The sequence below is a fragment of the Protomyctophum bolini genome (genome assembly GCF_963924005.1).
Source record: "Protomyctophum bolini genome assembly, chromosome: 11".
Lineage (NCBI taxonomy): Eukaryota > Metazoa > Chordata > Actinopteri > Myctophiformes > Myctophidae > Protomyctophum > Protomyctophum bolini.
Genome location: NC_137872.1, coordinates 24,467,689 through 24,487,922, shown reverse-complemented (window position 1 = coordinate 24,487,922; position 20,234 = coordinate 24,467,689). Strand labels below are relative to the sequence as shown.

Sequence of the window (20,234 nt, the reverse complement as noted above, 5' to 3'; positions counted from 1 at the left end):
GTGGTAACTGGTAAGTATCAACTTTTCTCAGTATGGCATGTTATTCACTAAAGACTTAACTTCTTAAATGGTGCATTTACCAAAGTGCTTTACAATGTGCATTACATTCACCCATTCGCACACACGCGCGCGCGCACACACACACACACACACACACACACACACACACACACACACACACACACACACACATTGATGGCAGAGAAAACCATGCAAGACAATACACCAACTTGCTCATCAGGAGCAGTTAGGCTAGGGGTTCCATGTCTTGCTCAAGGACACTTACAATAACACATGGGAGCCCGGAATATAACCAGGAACCCTCTGATTCTAGAATGGCCGATCTGAGACAATGCCTCCCGTAATAAATAAAGTCTTGCTGTTTTTTCCCCAAGTGCATATAAATAGGCTTTATTTCTTCGGCTGGTATAACACGTGGTCTTGTGAGTTATCTGTCAAGTAGCCTCACAAGTCACTTTCTTTTTCATTCACACTTTGCTTCATTCAACATATATTAGTCGCATAAGCCTCAAGACCATCATTTATCATTGTATTGGCATGTCTAAAAGTTAATATTTTATTTACTCAGATCCATGAGTCAATAACTGGTCCAACTATATATTATTAAAATGTCGTAGATTAATTTATTGACAAATTTGAGTAGGTGTTCAATCAGCTAATGGGTCAGTTCAAACTAATTAGATATGTGACCTGCTATGTGAGATAAGAAATTTGAAGTGCTCCACCAGGCACCCTTTATTTCATTACAGTGGTGGGAAAAGTACCTGAAAGCCACACTTGAGTAACGGCATAGACTGTAAAAAATATGGACAAAGCGTTCCCCGGGTCTAACATGAACGTAAAATGAAGCCTGAAATCCCTTGCACTGTAAGTCGCCATCTTTCTAGATCCGTTTGGGCCCAGCTGAGCCATTGGCTGGCCCAGACAACGAGGCGGGACTTCCCCCCTTCTTCTTTGTTGGTTTTTATTTTGACTCGAGTGGGTGGGGGATCCCGTTCATAGACTGTAACGGTAGCCACGCCCCTCAGAACATACGCGACTTTATGGTCATTTTTTTAATAAATGGGACCATAATTTTCCAAAAAGAATATTATGACATTAGAAATGAGACTTTAAACTAGTGACTGGAAGCAGAAAGTATTCATGACCATGTTTATTAAGGTAATACAGTCTAGGTGAAGTTGGCCCCAAATACATGGATCTCTATGGAGCTATGGGTTTTTTTGAGCCCAATGACAGCGCCACAACAGGCCATTATGAATTTTCAGGAAATCCCGATGTCCTTAGTGGCTTCACAAAATATCTGTCTGACTGCCCCCCTGGTAAAGGCAGAGATATAAACCTCATTCGAAAATGGCTGGTAAAGCTGAAACTCTTCTATTAGAATACCACCAAAAGTGTGCAAGAAATTCAGTATCGAAATGATTATAGACAAAGACAGGCGAAGAGTCGCACATGATCAAAGTTTCTTAACTTTTATTCCTCCATATGCCATAGTTACAACAATTGTTTCGGCTCTCCAGCCTTTGTCAGTGTGGGAGTCAGATTTTTATTAGTTTGAGAATGTTGGAATTTCATGCCCTCATGGCAGCAAGCCAGCAACAACACGAAGTGACGAAGCCCATAAGAATTTGTCACTTCCATGAATTTGAACATACATAAATTATACAGTATCTCTTAGATATGGCCATGCATGATGATTGCTGCATTTTCTGCTGCCCTCTTCCTTGGTAGCAATAACATACTGGCCAGCAGGCTGAACATGCAGACCGCATTAATAGCTTGCCTTGCACACTATTTTCTTTTCATTTTTCCATTGGCTTAGAATACTAATGTAACAAGTACTGTGAAGGTCATGGGGAAATGTATTAGAGTGGAGTAAAAATGTAAGCAGGCAAACGTACGCAAGTAAAGTACATAGGGAACATAGGTATGACCCCCTCAGGAAAAGTACTTTCATTTTACATACCACCTGCCTCATTGCTGCACATTGTTCAGGACTGCAAAATTTACTTAGAGTAAGTCATGAACTCTCAGTGAAACTTTCCCATTTCTTCTGAATGTTTGTGTTAGTGAATCAATATGACTTCACAAGATTGAGGTTGTGGTATGATCTCTTTTCATTAGCTCTATTCAGCAGAAAAATAATTGAATGTTCAGTCACTCCCATCATTTATATGACATTAGGTTGACATAATGTTTAATGTAAAAAAAAACTCATTTTGATTGGCCAATGTCATATTTTCTGAGGTTTGTGAATGGTCGAGAACTGGAGAGTCTAAGAAATTATGAGTTGACTTTGCAATTTGAAAGCTATTCTAAAGACATTCAGTGAGATTTACAAAAAATGCTGTGCCTTGTAAAATAACACATAACAATGCGCAATGCACAGGTAGATCTGACGTAAAATTAGAAATGATGTGACTTTAAATTATTACAATTATAATGAATTTAAATATATGCATACGTAATATATGTAAACAATCATTCAAACTTGCTTGAAATATTTGCTAAAGCAGATGTATCTAAAATCAAGAGTTATGAAGAATAGTTGCTTTTTGCCTCTAAGGCCAGATATGATGCAAAAAGTTTGATACAAAATGGACTCATCGTGGACTCTTGATAGAAAGAAATTTGTTTGAGGTAACAGGATAATGGTACAGATACGTACATAGTAAGTTTTGCCGTGAAATGATTCCAGACGATCACTAATGTTTTTCTCGTAAACAAAGCTTACATGGAGACCAGAATCATAAACACATGAACTTATGTTAGCATGTGCTTGTATGTCATATAAATATTAGCCGGTATTGACAGAAAATGTATTAAGATTAGACTGTGTTAACCGTTAAGGCATGATAGGGTTATTTGATTTGAAAATGTAATGAAATGTTAAAAGATGATCATCTGTGGTGATGAAATACTGCAGCTCTTACTTCTTTTTTTTTGTACATTTAGTGCAGAAGAATTGTCCAGACCTTCCTTGAATTGTAACAAGTCATTATACATGTGACACTTTAAGGTATTCCAGTGCTTTCATCATGGCCCTCATCGAGAACAGGGATGCAGTTGAAGTTCAAATACATTTCCCTTATTCCTCTGGGATATTCCACCATTATCCAGTTCAGGAGAAAAAACTAGTTCCCCCACGCCCAGGGCCTGATCAAATATAAAATATTTTATAGAATCTAAAGGCACAACAACTCAAATAAGTCTTTCCTCCTTGGGCAGTTTGAGTGCATCGGGTGTTTCCACACCACGTGTTCCAGACTGTTCCTCAGCGCTGGGCCTGTACGTCCCCTCTGTCTGGCGTTTCTTCTTCACCACACAGAAGAGCCAGGCGAGAACAGCTGACACGATGGCCAGCACGCCTAGTGTCACTGTAGGGGCCACAATAGCCGCTATATTATTAGGTCCCTGGAGAGAAAACAATACGTGAAAAAACAAGACAAAAAACCACATAAAAAACATAAATAATAATAATGTCTGATCTTATTGACAGAATATTGGACTGTAATTTTCCACTCACCGTGCTGTTATTAGGAGCTCCGACATTTATAGTAAAGTTACTATTTCCTGTGAAGAGTAAAAAACGGATCAGCGCTGAGTAGGAATATATATAACTTTTTTTCCAGGCCATTTACACTGGGATACATATGTCAACATCTGCAACTGCAAACAGTCAGAAAAAGACTTATCCAATCTGCACTATGATACATAATCTGTCTTCCTGCTAACGGTGTTCACATAATCACGTACAGTATACACTTGGTTGACCAGTGGGTCATAGGGCTATAGGCTACTATTTTCCTCTACCGAAAATAGCTGATCTACAAGCTCATTGCGTGTTACGTTGCAAAAAAGCATAGTTCGCCCCACAATAGGGACACTCGGGTTCATGTGGTTAAACTATTGATCAAAATGCTTATTTGATAAACAAATGCAATAAATCAACCAGATATGCATTATGTGCAGTACTGCTGCAGTGTAGCAGTACTGCACATAATGTAGTAAGTTAAGTCCAGTCAGAGCCATTCTTTTGCCAGCTACATTCTCCATGACCAGCCATGTGATCACTCAGTGACATCACTGAACTACACAGTAACAACTTTACTACTTGGAGAATGGAGGGGGAGAAGGACTTGCCACTATAGTCAGGTAGTACAGGCTGTGCTTGCCACTAGTCAAGCACAGCCTGTACTTGACTAGTGTCAACAATCAGAAAAAGAGAACTCCAGCTCAAAATGTGTTATACAGAATTACTTCAAGTCGGAGCTCCATGGAAAAAAGTTTTTATTTTTTAAGCCCACTGAGGATTTTCTAACCCTGCAGTCAATCATTCACCAGGCAAATAGTAAACAGTTCTCAAGGACAAAAGTACACCTTGATAAAAGCATGGGTTGAGGGAGGGGGTAGTTTCTACTCAAAATGTAGAAACTAAGTATGTCTATAATAATCTAATAAATCCTGCTAAACTTAATTTACAACAGCACCACAACAAGTGTTGTAAAAACTTGTTATAATAATAAAAAAATATATATACAGTGTTTAAAGGCAAAAACATTCTATTCCACGTCTGAAAAGGACTTGGTGCATGCATGTATAATTGGTAAAGGAAACATAGAGTCAAGACATATGCCAGGAAAGAGAGAGACACATTCCTTTGTTCAAAATCTTCAGTTGTATGTTTACAAGCATCTGCATGTTTCAGATTATCTCTGCAAATGCATGTTATATTTGTATCAGGATAAAAACAGCAACTGTGGTATGTATATGTAATATGTTGTGTGTGTGTGTGTGTGTGTGTGTGTGTGTGTGTGTGTGTGTGTGTGTGTGTGTGTGTGTGTGTGTGTGTGTGTGTGTGTGTGTGTGTGTGTCAATGTCTGGTCAGAAGGTTTTGTGTGGGAGTGTGGGAATGAAGGGTGGTAACTGACTCACCCCAGACAGGATTACTGCCCAGAACCAGCAGTAAGATGCCCCCGACCACAAGATCTGGCCTCATCATCATTATATCTGGAAGTGCTGCCATCTCTACCCTTAACTAGGTGCGCCTAGTGTAGGTAGACTGGCATGTAGGGCCTCTTGAGCATCAACCTGGACCCATTTTGTCGGGATAAACATTTGCCAAAGGTTCTTTTGAGGAGAGAGCAGAGAGAGGGGACATATTATCAGACCACAACCATTTCAAATATGTATACAGTGTAACATTTAATGAACTCAGTACAAGTGGTATAATCAGGCCTATAGGCTATATATTTCATGAATTCTTCTAATCTGATATTGAGCATTGTCAACAACGGAACAAAAGCAATGTGATGCAGACTGCAGTCATGTAGCCTGATGTTGAATCATAACTTCCTTCAATTGGAGAGACTGCAAACACTAGTTATGTGGCAGACAGTGTAATAAGCTATTAATAGACCAACACAATTCAAGTGAATAAAGCTTAGCCTATACTTCAATTATAGGTCGTTCGATTCAGCAGACGCATATAATCTATAATCATATGTTTCAGTATGCTATAGAAGAAAGTCACGATAATTAAATATACAGCCCAATAGGAATAGCGAAAGGGATGAACATATACATACCTCACGTTGTTTTCAGGTAGGTGATCGGGAACGGACTCCTCAGTCACGAATGAAAACCATGATAGTCGCTTCCGCCTCACCTTGTCAGGATGAAACTGTGCAGGTCATAAAATAAGAAATGTAGGCTATTCATAAAACCTAATCCAGCAGATCGGAACAGCTATAGTCTAGAGTCCAGACGCCCACTGATTAAAACCACCTCTGATTTTAATCACTTCATATTCTACAATACTGGCTCCAGTGTTGGTATGGTCTATATGCATCGGATAGACTCTCTCTGTCTCTCTCTCTCTCTCGACTATAGGCTACCTGTTGGTTGGTTTCTATGTAAAACAGTTTTTTTCCTCTACTCTCCAAATCGTCGCTGATGATCACGTGACTCAGTTTCATGTTACAGTGTACCTGCAGCACAGTATCAACCTGTTGCGGCTTTAAACACAGACGCTCCATTGTTTGCGCGCCTTTGCGCATCAAAGGATTTCCCCCCTGCCCTGTGCGTGATCTGTATTCTATCTCCACAGTCCCCACTCCTCTCTCTACAAGAAGTGTTCAATTACTGCCTAAAATAGAAATAGCCTAGTCCACCTCCACGATGAAAAATAAAAAAACAGGTATAAATCCTCTGGGTGCTAGGCTATTTACAAATATTGAGTTTAGATTCAATAAAACACAACAAAACATAGTCCTATATATATATATCCCTGGACCCTGTCCGTTTTCACTCACCTTTTCGTTTAGCCTACTGGACTCTGGTGGAACAACCTGCAGACCTTACCAAAGTTTTACCAGAAGGTATTGATAGGCTGTGAAACAGCGCCCCCGTCAGACATTACATTTCTTTCTATTTGAAAACGACAGCATTCCTGAAATAGTTCAAGGATGAATGCGGCGGGTAGCCGGTCCAGTGGTCTCTAATCCGCATCTAATCTCAGTTTTACAGGCACAAAGTGGCAAAGAAAAGGGTGACCTGACGATGGTCAAAAAGACTAAAACAATTACATGTTTTACTGTTTTCAGAGAAGAATTAAGAATAGCCTCAGCACAGGCCTGTGGGCCATGACTAAACGGGCACAGGTTACAATCAAAAGATTAAATTCGCACAATCAGTGTTTCTATTTAAAGATATGTCCACTCCCCATAATATGCATATGGTGGAGCCATGGAGCCCCAGCAAACGAGTATGCTATAATGGATAGTTGAGCTGAGCATTATTTCTAATCTAGACCAAAAGGTAATGTTTGTGTTATCACTTGAATTATAGCTGGTTGCTGTTTTTATTTGTCATGAAACGCTGAAAGGCATGGCACTATAGAACCTGAACAGTTAAATTGAGTTGTCCTTGTACAGTATCAGTCAAAGTTCAAGAGTATAGTCTAGAGACACATTAGCCATTGGGCCAGTGGGGCCGTGGCCCAGGCGCCCTTGGCTCTCAGGGGCCCTTCGGGGAAATTAGACCGTGAGGTACTAGGTTTGACACCCTGAAAAGGGCTCCTGGGGCCCTTCATTGGCTGTTGATTTTGTTCAATTTTGTTCAATTTAAAAATATGATAAAAACACGCACACACGCGCACTATGGGGCCTTGCAAATATTACCGGCCCAGGGGCCCTCGTGGGGGTTAATCCGTCCCAACAACAACGTGAATGTCAATTAATTCTCTCAGTGCAGTTCCCAACATTTTCAGGCCGTGTCACCGCCGTGACCCCCCAAAATAATAATCTTTGAACTGGGGACCCCCCACGGGCCTACCCTGACAAGCACTAGTTGGAATGTAGGCTAGGAGTGGAGGCATATTCTCCACGGTAACAAGACAGACAACTCACCAGGGTGCAGGGCCGTGCAGAGAGCACTGAGGGGGCAGGGGCTCAAACTTCAGAAAAGGGCACATGTGTGTACACGTAGCGCACGCCGATTTTTGGGGGTGGTCTTTTTGTGGAGTCCTTCCCTTGTGCCATTTCATGTCAGAAGGACAGTAAAATAAGCAATATGTTCTCATTAGTCTGAAACTAAAACTGACTGACATTATGATAGTGGAATTTATCATTACTTGTCAAATGTTCGTCTTGAAGGGCCAATGGCACTTATTGGCCCCCACACAAGCCCTTATTGGCCCCCCACACAGACCATTATTTGCCCCCCACACAAGCCCTTATTTGCCCCCCACACAAGCCCTTATTGGCCCCCCACACAAGCCCTTTTGGCCCCCACATAAGCCCTTATTGCCCCCCCACACAATCCCTTATTGCCCCCCCACACAAGCCCTTATTTGCCCCACACAAGCAGTTATTGGTCCCCCACATAAACCCTTATTGGCCCCCCACAAGCCCTTATTGGCCCTTGTATTGGCCCCCCACACCACATGTCCTTGTGTGGCAAAGAAAATTAACTTTTTTGCCCTTTCTCTTTTTTTTGGGGCACTTTCTGCAACTGTTCCACAGATTGATTGATTGATTGAAATCTTTATTAACAGTTTGCAGAATTACAGTACATTTCAAGCACAAACTCAATACAAAGACTGTTAACTGTGAGTGGACGACCCAATTAAGCCTTACACTTGTTTACAACAGGGTCCACATTGTTCAATTCATCAAAACATTTAGAGACAACCAAATAGACACTTCTATGTAGTTAAAGAACAGAACAGGAATTCATCATATAGGAAGCGAAAAGGGAAAAAAAGTATATATACAGTGAGGGGAACAGGGGGATAAAAGAAAAGAAAACGAAAGACAGTGTAGGGCGCCTGCACACAACACCATGCGTTGATGCCATGTGTGCATATGTGCAGGCACCCAACACCACGTCCATACAAAAACATAGTACAATCCATAGTACAAAGACAGAGTGTAGGGCGCCTGCACACAACACCATGCGTTGATGCCATGTGTGCATATGTGCAGGCACCCAACACCACGTCCATACAAAAACATAGTACAATCCAGATACAAATTCAGCTTTTACAGAGGCCAGTTTCGAATTGCAGCCATCCGTAGGTGCCCTTTGAGAGCAGTTTTGAAGGAGCCAAGGGATTCACATGTCTTAATGACTGTTGGTAGGGCGTTCCACATTTTGGTCGCATAGGAGCGAAAAGAATTTAGTCCCTTGTTTGTGCCGAATCTGGGTTGTACATGGTTTGTTGCACTCCCTCTGGTGTTGTGGGTGTGGACTTCGTTTACATTAAGGAAGTATTTAGACAGGTACATGGGTATCTTGGTGGTGTATCTAATCTTGTGGACCAGACCCATTGCAAGATGCTGTACTCTGTCGTCGACCCTAAGCCATCCCAGCCTGTCAAAGTGGGCAGGGGTGAGGTGGGTTCGGGGGGTGAGGCCAAGTAGGAGCCTGACCAGTTTGTTTTGGGAGGTCTGGAGCCTTGTTTTAAGGGCCTTTGAGGTGCTGTGGTACCAGGAGGTGGATGCATAGTCAAAGAAACCTTGTACAAGGGCTCCTGTTAAGGTCTTCAAGGTGTTTTTGTCGACCAGTGAGGAGATCCTGTAGAGGAATCTTGTTCTTTGATTGACTTTTTTGATTACGTTGGTGGCCATCTTATCACCGGAAAGATTGGCCTCCAGGATGGAACCTAGGTAGGTAATTTGATCCTTCCGTGTGATAATATCATCACCAACTCTAACCAAGAAGCCATCTGCCTTTTTGAGATTACTATTTGATCCGAAGAGAATGGATTCAGTTTTTCCCAGGTGTAAGGATAGTTTGTTATCAGCGAGCCAGGTGCAGATTCTACCGAGTTCAGAGCTGAGGGTCTTTTCAACCTGCAGTTTGTTCCTGTCCGAGACCAGCAGTGCTGAGTCGTCTGCGAACAGGAACAAGTTGCAGTCACAAGCTGAAGTCATGTCGTTTACATATACTAGGAACAGTAAAGGCCCTAGTATGCTTCCTTGTGGGACGCCACAGCTCACTGGGAGGGGGGGGGACAGTGTTCCGTTCACTTCCACCATCTGTTCTCTCCCCTCCAGGTAGGATTGCATCCAGCTCACTGATGTGCTATCAAAACCAATAGCTTTAAGCTTGTTAACCAGTATGGAGTGGTTCACGGTGTCAAAAGCCTTTTGGAGGTCCAGCATGACCATGCCGCAGTATTTTCCAGCATCCACCTCGTGTTTGATGTGGTCGCTCAAATAGAGAAGGCATGTGTCAGTGGAGTGGGATGTTCTGAAACCAGATTGGAACTCGTACAACAATTTATTAGTGGCAAGATACTTTTCAACCTGTTCATAGACTATTTTTTCCATCACTTTCGAGATGGAGCTTAGAATAGAAATAGGGCGGTAGTTGCCGGGTTCTAATTTGCTCCCTTTTTTGTACAGGGGGGTTACTTTGGCCAGTTTAAAATCTCTGGGGACCTGTCCTTGTTTGATGGAGAGGTTAACTATGTGGGTGATGACTGGAGCTATGGAAATGGCTGAGTCTCTGAGAAATTTGGAGGGAATATTGTCATGGCCAGTGGCCTTGTGGGGTTGGAGGGCACTCAGTTTCTTAAGTACCTCCTCAGTTGTTACCATTGTCATTTTAAAATCATCTTTACAAACACCTAGGTTTTTGTAGAAGCCTTTGATGTGCTCTACACCAAAACGCCCAGAGTGGGAGGGCAGTTTGTTAACCAGCATTGTTGCAATGTTTGTAAAGAAGATGTTCAAGTGATTGGCTACATCAACCTTGTCAGTGATGAGGGTGTTATTTGATTTGATGTTTATGTTAGTAAACCTGGTTTTAAGTTTCTGACCACAGCCTAGTTGGTTGTTTAGTAGCTTCCAGAGCTCCCGAGGATTGTTTTTGATTTCCTCGGCTTTATCATTGATAAAGTTACTTTTGGCTGATTTGGTCATGGCAATTACACCGTTTCTTAGCTTGTTACATTGGGTTTTAAGGATGCACAGTTTGGTTTGGAGATCACTGTCGAAGCGCTTAGCTAGCTTGGACTTGCATTTAAGAAGTTCAGAGCATTTGTTGTCTCTGGCTTTCATTGCAGTCAGTATGTCCGAATTCATCCATGGCTCCGAGCGGGTTTTGACCCTGATGGTTCTCAGAGGAGCCATGTTGTTTAGTAGCCTACTGTTGTAAATTTGGTTTTAAAGCCAAGCCATGCTTCTTCGACTAGTGAGCTCCTGAGCACATCGGACCAATCCAGTCTCTCCAGTTCTAGGTTAAAGGCCTCACTAGAGTAGGTTTTGAGGTCCCTAGATATGACTGTTTTGTGACAGATATTGTGAACATAGCAGATCTAGAAGCTCGCAACGTCTCGCAAAACTCGAGGGGTTGTTGTAAGCGTGTAGATGGGCTATTTTAATTTAAAATGTTCGCCTCTTTCTTATATTATTTGACAATTTGGTCAAATTTTGACCAGTTTTTCATAAAGTAGCGAGTTGGGTTTAATACACGTATGTTGCCACGAGGGGGCGATAATGCAATTGCCTTCCTTGTTGTTGTTGTTTTTTACTTGTCAGCTGAGCTCCGCCTCCGCGCCGCGGTGCTTCTGTCAAACCGGCGGGAGACTGGGGAGAGTCGTCGTTGCGTTCCTAGTATTTTGTAGCCGCGGCATAAACAGAAGAGAAATAATCACCGTTTACTTATTTTTTTTAATGACCGTATACCAGTCGGTGTATCTGTGCATTTACAAGGCATTCGCAGTAGTAGATAGCACCAGTGTGTTATTTATTTGTCGCTCGAGTTGCCGTAGCGTTGTGGGACAAAGCGGTTCCCGGGAAATTTTGTTTTGAACATTATTGTTCTGGTCATTTTTTTTAGCGCATCTGAAACAATGGCGAAGGTACAAGTGTTGAATGTGGCCGTGTTGGATAACCCGAGTCCCTTTAGGAACCCGTTTCAATTTGAAATCACGTTCGAGTGCATGGAAGACCTTCCCGAAGGTAAATATCAACAAAGTCGCTGCCGATTCGTTTCCGAGTCAAAGCATTGTGTGGCTCAGTCTACTTGCTGGACAACACACAGCTAGCTGCTACCATTAGCAACCCTAGCTAATGTACACAATGGACCAGTACCAGTTGAACCCCGTTGAACCCTACTTAACATCTGTGATCAGATCACTGCATGTCACATTATGTTTCGATGTAGATCCGTTCCTGTTTTCTTCTCTTGAATGTCAATGGGGGGGTCATTACTACTTAAAATGTCACTGCAATTATACGGGTATGGCTGTTTGATTTATTGCAAGTGCGCCATCTTGAGGATACACTGGGCAAGTGGGCATCTTGTTAATCGGGAGAGTCTTTCTTGCAGAGCCTGGGAGTCTATGGTCGCTGAGGGGACGCTTGTTATACAGGTTAGGTTTCTGGTTCAAGGACTTCAGTGTTTTGTACAGAACAAAGAATGTTTGCTTTCGCCATCTTTGTTGAAGTAGAGTCTGGGCAATTATGATTTAGTCTTACTAGAAACACTAAAAGTTTCTAAATCTTATATTTAGATTTAGTCTCTAGTTAGGGTTAGGTTTAGGCATAGTTTTTGTGAGGTTAAATGTGGAACGCCCTACCAACAGTCATTAAGACATGCGAATCCCTTGGGCACCTATGGATGGCTGAAATTCGAAACTGGCCCCCGTAAAATCTGAATCCCCCACCCACTCCTTTCCCCCCTCTCTATATGTTTTTTCCCCCCTTTTTACCTCCTCTATGATGATTTCCTGTTTTTGGAATTGAAAATGGTGGACCCTATTGTAAACAAGTGTTTGATTGATTGAAATATTTACAGTTTGCAGAATTACAGTACATTTCAAGCACAAACTCAATACAAAGACTGTTACCTGTGAGTGGACGACCCAATTAAGCATTACACTTGTTTACAAGAGGGTCCACGTTGTTCAATTCATCAAAACATTTAGAGACGTACAAATAGACACTTCCATATAGCCAAAGAACATAACAGCAAAAGAAACATATACAGTGAGGGGAAAAGGTGGTGGGGGGATTCAGATTTTACGGGGGCCAGTTTCGAATTTCGGTGCGGTTTTGAAGGAGTCAAGGGATTTGCATGTCGCATGACGGTTGGTAGGGCGTTACCGCCACCTAGCGACATTATAGCGTTTTCATAAAGTGTGCGTTCTCGTGTAAAGGGTCGATAAAAAATGAGAACGCAACGGGACTTTGACGTTTTATCTGGAGATGATCGCCGTGTAAAAGAGGCCTAAGTATGCACCCCGGTGAGGCCAAGTAGGAGCCTGACCAGTTTGTTTTTTGAAGGCTGGAGCCTTGGTTTAGGGGCCTTTGAGGTGCTGTGATATGGCATGCATAGTCAAAGAAACCTTGTACGAGGGCTCCTGTTAAGGTCTTCAAGGTGTTTTTGTTGACCAGTGAGGAGATCCTGTAAAGGAATCCTGTTCTTTGGTTGACTTTTTTTATTACGTTGGTGGCCATTTTATCACCGGAAAGATTAGCCTCCAAGATGGAACCTAGGTAGGTAATTTCATCTTTACGACGTGTGATAAATTATTGTCACCCACTCTAACCAAGAAGCCATCTGCCTTGCTGAGATTACTATTAGATCCAAAGAGAATGGATTCAGTTTTTCCCAGGTGTAAAGATAGTTTGTTATCAGCGAGCCAGGTGCAAATTCTACAGAGTAGTCTCCTTGTTAATCAGTATACCGGTACATGTGCTGTTCAGTATGTAGTACACTATACACAACACAACACTGATGCATCTGAACAAAGTGGATGTGCGGATATTTCCTTTGTATAAACACTTACTATCACTTACTCTAGACAGTGCTTCTCTATATTTTATCTAGATACGGTACATGGGTAGAGTGTAGATAGATAGATAGATATTGTATTGAGAAATCCCATCACGATATTATTAAAATAACTTTTTTTGTTTTGCAGACCTAGAGTGGAAAATCATCTATGTTGGCTCTGCAGAGAGTGAAGAGTACGACCAGACCCTGGACTCTGTCCTGGTCGGACCGGTACCAGCTGGAAGGCACATGTTTGTGTTCCAGGTGCGAAACACTGTTGCCTCAGGCAGGACTACTTTTTAACAGCTGCCTGCAATGTTGCACAATATTTTAATTAATCCCAACTGGTGTCAGTGCCACGTGATTTGGGATCGCACTGGAATGCCCAGATCGTCTCCAATTTGCTTGCTGTTCCCAGAATGTATAATAATAACAAAGTTCATCCGTTAAAACTGCTATAAATAAGAGTTTATAAATAGATAGTATAGAGATGTCCGTCTTTTTTTTTTTTACGCAAATGTAGAAGTTAATTCAATTCAGTTCACGCTTCTCCCTCTTGCGCGCGCATGCACGTAAAAACATAATAATGAGCAGAGTTCATATAAAGTGGCTGTGTAAAATGATATCAATTTGCATGCACCTCCGCATCTCTCTGTCTCTCTCTCCCTCCCTCTCACCAACCACCAATATTGTAATAGTATAGCAGAAGTGAAGTCCACATACCCGCTCTGACAGTGTGATAAAAAACTGTTCTGGAAACAGTTCCAAATGTGATGGAATGCCGGTGCATCCGACCGTGTATGAGAGGGGATGGTGTTAAGGAATGATACAACTTTGGAGTTGTAAAAATAAAGCCAACATTTCTAACTCAAATCTTTGCTTCTGGGGGTCCCTGGAACAAAATATTTTGAGATTATGGTCGGCCGGATGAATATATAATTTTTGGGGTCCTTGACATGAAAATGTTTGACCACCCCTCTTATTGCAACATTATAATGTTTTTCAGAGAACTGTTCTTAATCAGGTTTTAATGGGTTAATGAATTCAGATTCAGACGTCAGATGTCTTGAGCCTGTTTGTACTTACTACTTACTGCAGGGGTGGGCAACTTTGAAGATGTAGAGAGAGGGCCACTACATTTCCGCACTCACTCCAGAGGGCCACATTGTATATTGCGTTACTGTTGTAGCAAAAATAGCCAATCTATAAGCTCAAAACGCATCACGCTGCAATGTGTTTTGAGCTTGTAGATAGGCTAATTTTGCTATTATTTGAATTGAAATCCTGAACTTTTTTGCTATTTTTTAAATGGAATGCTGAATTTTTATTTAATGCCTTTCAAATGCCTTTAATTGTAGTTATGTTAACTTTATGAACTAAATACAAATACATTGGACATAAGAAAATTACATTTTAATACTACTCATTAAGCTACTAATTTTACATTCTAATTAGTGATGCACCGAATATTCGGCCGCAGAAAATGGCTAAAAATGCCTATTCGGTTTCGGCCCAAATAGGCAGAGAATATATCACCGAATAGTGTATGCAATTAATGCATTCAAAAGAGCTGAATAAATGTTTATGGACCCATAATAGTGATTATTATTTAAGTTAAGTTTTGCCATAACCATTTATTTTGCCATAAATCAGGTAGCTTTAAGGTACGGCCATGACAGCAATGGTAGGAAAAAAGATGTATAATATTAATCATATTCGGATATTCGGTATTCGGTTTTCGGCCAACTGTTTCCTAGTATATTCGGTATTCGGTTTCGGCCAAGAATTTCAATTTCGGTGCATCCCTAATTCTAATACTACTCATTAAGCTACAAATTTGACTAATTTACAAGTAATTAAAGCAGGTCATGTTTGCAAATCAATAATGTAACAATATTTACCTGAGGGCCACGTTAAGTGAAGGTGGGGGCTGCATGTGTCCCCTGGGCCACCAGTTGCCCATGTATGACTTACTGTCTTACTGTATTGTTTTGATCTCCACAGGCTGACGCTCCAACCACTGGTCTAATACCAGAAAGTGATGCTGTAGGTGTTACAGTGGTGCTCATTACCTGCACGTACCGTGGCCAGGAGTTCATTCGCATTGGTTACTATGTCAACAATGAGTACACAGACCCCGAACTGCGTGAAAACCCACCCATCAAACCCGACTATACACAGGTCAGAACCCAGAGTGTGTTATACAGTTATGACAAGTGTGTGTGTGGGGGTGTGTGTGTGTGTGTGTGTGTGTGTGTGGCTAATAGTGTGTGTGTATGCAAGGTAAACCTGACTTGAGTCTGTATGAGATATTTCATTTTGAATGTTAAGATTTGTTGGCATACATACACTACATTGGACTATAAACATATTACTTTGTTCAATTTTTTTAATTTGCCTTGCTGTCTTTTTCACGTTTCAGCTCCAGAGAAATATTTTGGCATCGAACCCACGCGTGACACGATTTCATATAAACTGGGACGGCTGTGCAGAACGAATGGAGGACTCTGAAAACGTGGACCCTGCGCCAAACTCCATGCTTCCTCCTTCCTGCCTGCCGGGGAAGGCCCCACCCCTGGGGCTAATGCCAGACAACTCCATGGACTGCTTATAGAGACTCCCCGCCCTCCTTGTCTGATGATGGATGAGCTTTCACAGCACTAACGTACGCCTTTTTTCTCTCCCCCTTTTTTATTTTAAAAGAATGCCCATGGACATTCTAGTGTGGATGTACAGACAACTTTGCCTCACAGGTGACCTTATTTCCCTGAAACATGTCAACAGTAGACGTTGGGTTTGACTTCAGGGAACTGCTCCTTTGGGAAGAAGATAAAACACCTTACTGGTACAAGTCATCAGTATGCATAGGGAGTTGGTTTTACGTGACTTATTGAACAATGTTGATGCAATAGGTTAACTTGCTTAAATTTCATGGAAGGGAAAACACTGACTCAAAAAATCAGCTGAAAAAACAAAGCTGATGTGATTCAGCTTGCTTCCTTTTTGCGCTGCGGAATGAATTAAAGTATACAAAAAAAGTGCTGTCCCGATAATCACCCACTGTATTCAGGTTCCTTTTTGCACTTAACATCATACTTTTTCCTATATAGGTTATTGCTGGGACTTGGATGTGGTATTGTATATCTTTGTCTTCAATTGTTTTTGGTTTTTGTCTGCCCTTGTTTTCAAAATAAATACATATATTGTATCATGTGTGATGGTATATGCATATGACCGTTTGACATGGAATATGGTAAGTTTGTATTCATTATCATTACGTTTAATGCAGTAATGATCTTTAATCCAATCCACCCCCACCCACCATGTGGGGACCTCCCTGGGGGTCCCGACCATAGAGCTATAGGGTCCTGACGCACAGGTTGAGAACCACTGATCTATGTCACAGAGATAAAGTAAAACGGGTCAAATGCCACACAAATACCGATTTACAGTAGCTGTGCCATAATTGGAAAACACGTCCCCCCGTCCCCCCCGACAAAACTATGCGCGTGGCCCTTTAAATTTGGCAATTTCTTACTAAAAATAGACCATCTTAACGTCACATCCAATCACAGATCAGTGGAGTGGGAGGGGTGGCAAGGTTCGAGCTTTGGCATTGAACACTACCCTCCTAAAATAACACCTGACCAGTGTGGTTCGAGATCTGCTGTTTTATGTAAAAGAAATAACGGTGTTGTAATCAATGCAGTCAGTTAATCTACTTCAAGGCTAGATGAACTGGGAAATAATAACATACATTTAGCCTAATGGCACAGACGTATGGTTGATTTGCCATATTGTAAGAGGCGGGACGAAGATCCTTTGACAGACAAATCACATCACTGAGATGATTGGACGTGTGGCTGTGCAACCAATCGACGGTCGACTCTTGATGATTGGCACGCACGCGCTGACCAACCAGTAACACTGTGAGGGGCGGGGCGATGTGTGGCTAGTTGGCTGGAGTAGCTGGGGTTGCTTGCTGCTGTGGTTCTACGGATTAATGGAGGAGGGGGGCAGTAGCTGCTTTTAGACATTGGATAGTAGGAACCAACAAACCGCTGGACGTGACGCCCGACTGACAAATAAAGGGATTTATTTAAATAACACCATCAGCGCCCGGGGGATTAGAAGTAATTAGACTGCAGTTTTGTGGTGATCCAGGTCTGAATTCATTGTTTTTTTTAAAAAGGGCCTGGCTGCATAGGTTAGCACCTGGCTAACTTAGCCAAGTTGTGTGGACAGGCCAGGGTGCACTACGACTGACAGGACTGCTAGCTAACTGACAGACCGCCAAGCTGCGGGTTTTAATAAAAGGACTGGTGGGTCTTCGACCGACGTCGCAGAGGATGGCGATCTGAACGAAACCTTGTCGAGCCAGCAGACAAGACATTCAGGGGGGAACATCGATTGGCGACGTCTCCCGTTGACCAGCGCTGCTTGGAGGATTTGCAAAGCTAGCTACAGCTAACTAAACTCCAAATCTCTGGGATTGCTACGCCGTTAGCTCTGCTAGCCCCGATCCTAAACGGATACACATACAAATACATACGCCCACTTGAGCTCGAGTTAAGGAGTCGTATAATAAATATACACGTATATATTTACACCTGTGTGAGTTAATAATGATAGCTGTTAGCTAGTAGCTTGCTACGGGCGATAGCGTTAGCAGTTAGCAACACAAAGGTTCGTGAAGTTAAAAGACAGTCCCGAGCCCCAGAGAGAGTCTCCCTCATCAGCCTGCAATCATGGGCAACACGCCCACCGCCAAGAAGGGCAACGAGATGGAGAGTGGTGAGTGAACGTACACTGTTGTTGTAACTGTTACCGTTGTTACACCTCACCTGCTGCAGCCAAAGTGCTGCTCAATTCACCTGTTTCACATCGTATAGAACGTAACCACTGAATAATGTCCCGTTGCTTTACTTACGTTACTGCCCTTTACGCCTGGTACGTAAGGGCAGAGTCGACACCTTGTCGTGGTGGTGGGGGGGGGGGGGGGGGCTTGTTGTGTGCCTCAGGGTGGACCCCCTAGAGCAGTGGTTCTCAAACCTTTTACATTTCAAGTGCCCCCATAACTCTTGAGAGCGTACAAATGGTACACTCTCAGACCCATTGGGATTTGGGAACCCTGGGTCAAACATATTTAGAACCACTGCCCTGCCTAGAGCACTCCTAGTAGGGTCACCAGAGAGAGGGGGTCGAAGCCGGGGTACAGGCCTGTCGCCTGACCGAGAGCGATGCTCTGGTCCTCTGGGTTGTTGTGTACAGCGCTAACAAACCCAGTACTGTAAAACAAAAACAGCCTATATAAATTGGAACACCCCGGACTAGATACACCACATCGACTGCATCTAAAAACCTGAGTGCTTGGTACAGTAATTTAACTCCTTGAGTGTAAACAATGTAATCAAATGAGTCCAGTTACATGTTTTTACAAAGGTGGGTTACATACACAAGTGGATCAATATAACAGGAGTTTTACTGTGTGTGCAGTATGCTACACCTGGCCTGGTACAGTACACTAGTTGCTCCATAATGGGCTGGCAGAGCTAGAGAATTCTCAGAGCAAAGCACCCTCATGTCATTCAGCCTCACACACAAGTGCAATGTTAACAACTTAATCTAGCTTCCCTCAAGTTTGCGTGCCGTCACATTCCAGAACCGTGTACTGGGTTCTTAACTGATTCTGTCCAGTGTAGCTCTTTTTGAAACGTCTGTTTTCCAAGAAATGCAGGTGATAGTGTCATGTAAATAAGTCATCTTTCTGAATCCAGCTTTCATCTCTTTCCATCGTCCTTTTTCTCCAACCATATTTTTAACCAATTGGAATACTAATAACTACCATAATACAAAATTATCCCATATTTGGTTTTTATTATGGATTACAAGAAGTATCCTTATCAAACGCGGAGAGCGCTACATTTTCTTTGCAGGAAGTTTATATAATTGTCTCTGTACTCATGAGAACCTTAATGTAATGTGGTCATGAGTCTTGAGTCCCACACACTGTGTTTGACAGTAATTGAAGAGAGGGGTGGGGGGTGGTTGGTTGTTATCCAGAGTAGGAAAAAGCCACTAGGGCGGGGTCATATGATGCAGGCAGTGTGATCCTCTTCAGGCAGAACCTTGAAGTCGAGGAGTCTCTTGAACATCATGTGATGAGCAGCATTGTGTGTGTGTGTGTGTGTGTGTGTGTGTGTGTGTGTGTGTGTGTGTGTGTGTGTGTGTGTGTGTGTGTGTGTGTGTGTGTGTGTGTGTGTGTGTGTGTGTGTGTGTGTGTGTGTGTGTGTGTGTGTGTGTGTGTGTGTGTGTGTGTGTGACTGTGTGCGTGCACGCGCACATTTGTATGATTACCAGACTATACCTTGCTCTGGGCTACTGTTGGCCCCCATTACTTTGTTTTTATTATTGTCAATATTATTATAGGTCCAGTGGGTCCACCTCTTTTTCGCTGCTCTCTCCAGGTTTCCGTTACCTCACATTAAGCTCTGTCGGTCGCCTTAAGATGTCCCTGTCATGATTACTTTAGGACATCTATGTTCAGTATGTTGTAGAAATATTTATGAATCACAAATTAATAATGTAATCTGTGCATTTCCTTTTTTTTGTATAGTGATATTTTGTATCAAGGGAATTCTTAGCCGCAATTTGCAACTCTAGATTTTTTTTATAATGGGATGAATCTAGAGTTGTATACCCTCCATTGACTCCCCACTCATCCAATTTGGTTTGCGATCTGCTTGTCTTAAACGACGTTGAACTCACCAACATTGCAGCTGTAGTCCAAGCTTGAATTATCCTCTTTCAATCTACCGAGCTTGTTTTTCATAAAAATCCACCGTAGACATGTTATGAGCTACTTTCTGTCAAGAAATTCTGTGCAGGTGATTCTTTTTCTAAGTGCTGGAGTTTGGAAG

At 42.3% G+C, this 20,234-nt stretch overlaps 3 protein-coding genes across 3 annotated transcripts in view; 2 read left to right on the top strand and 1 right to left on the bottom strand.

The window, feature by feature from the left end:
• Positions 1-2,097: 2,097 nt before the first annotated feature.
• Positions 2,098-5,892, bottom strand: crb3a (crumbs homolog 3a). The gene is made up of 4 exons (XM_080776229.1): positions 5,613-5,892; positions 4,960-5,154; positions 3,551-3,597; positions 2,098-3,438 (listed from the first exon to the last, which is right to left on the bottom strand). The coding sequence occupies exons 2-4, from the start codon at positions 5,048-5,050 to the stop codon at positions 3,226-3,228; spliced, it is 351 nt and encodes a 116-aa protein (XP_080632355.1). The 5' UTR covers positions 5,051-5,154; positions 5,613-5,892; the 3' UTR covers positions 2,098-3,225.
• A 5,224-nt stretch (positions 5,893-11,116) lies between these two features.
• asf1ba (anti-silencing function 1Ba histone chaperone) lies at positions 11,117-16,522 on the top strand. The gene is made up of 4 exons (XM_080775288.1): positions 11,117-11,495; positions 13,463-13,578; positions 15,319-15,495; positions 15,737-16,522. Exons 1-4 carry the CDS (start codon positions 11,387-11,389, stop codon positions 15,926-15,928), a joined length of 594 nt encoding a protein of 197 aa, XP_080631414.1. The 5' UTR covers positions 11,117-11,386; the 3' UTR covers positions 15,929-16,522.
• Positions 16,523-17,309: 787 nt separating this feature from the next.
• The window catches only part of prkacaa (protein kinase, cAMP-dependent, catalytic, alpha-a), a 28,377-nt gene continuing 25,452 nt past the window's right edge, over positions 17,310-20,234 (top strand). The window contains exon 1 of the mRNA XM_080776177.1: positions 17,310-18,108. Coding sequence (XP_080632303.1) covers positions 18,063-18,108 — 46 coding nt within the window. The 5' untranslated portion in view covers positions 17,310-18,062. The remainder of the gene's footprint in view (positions 18,109-20,234) is intronic.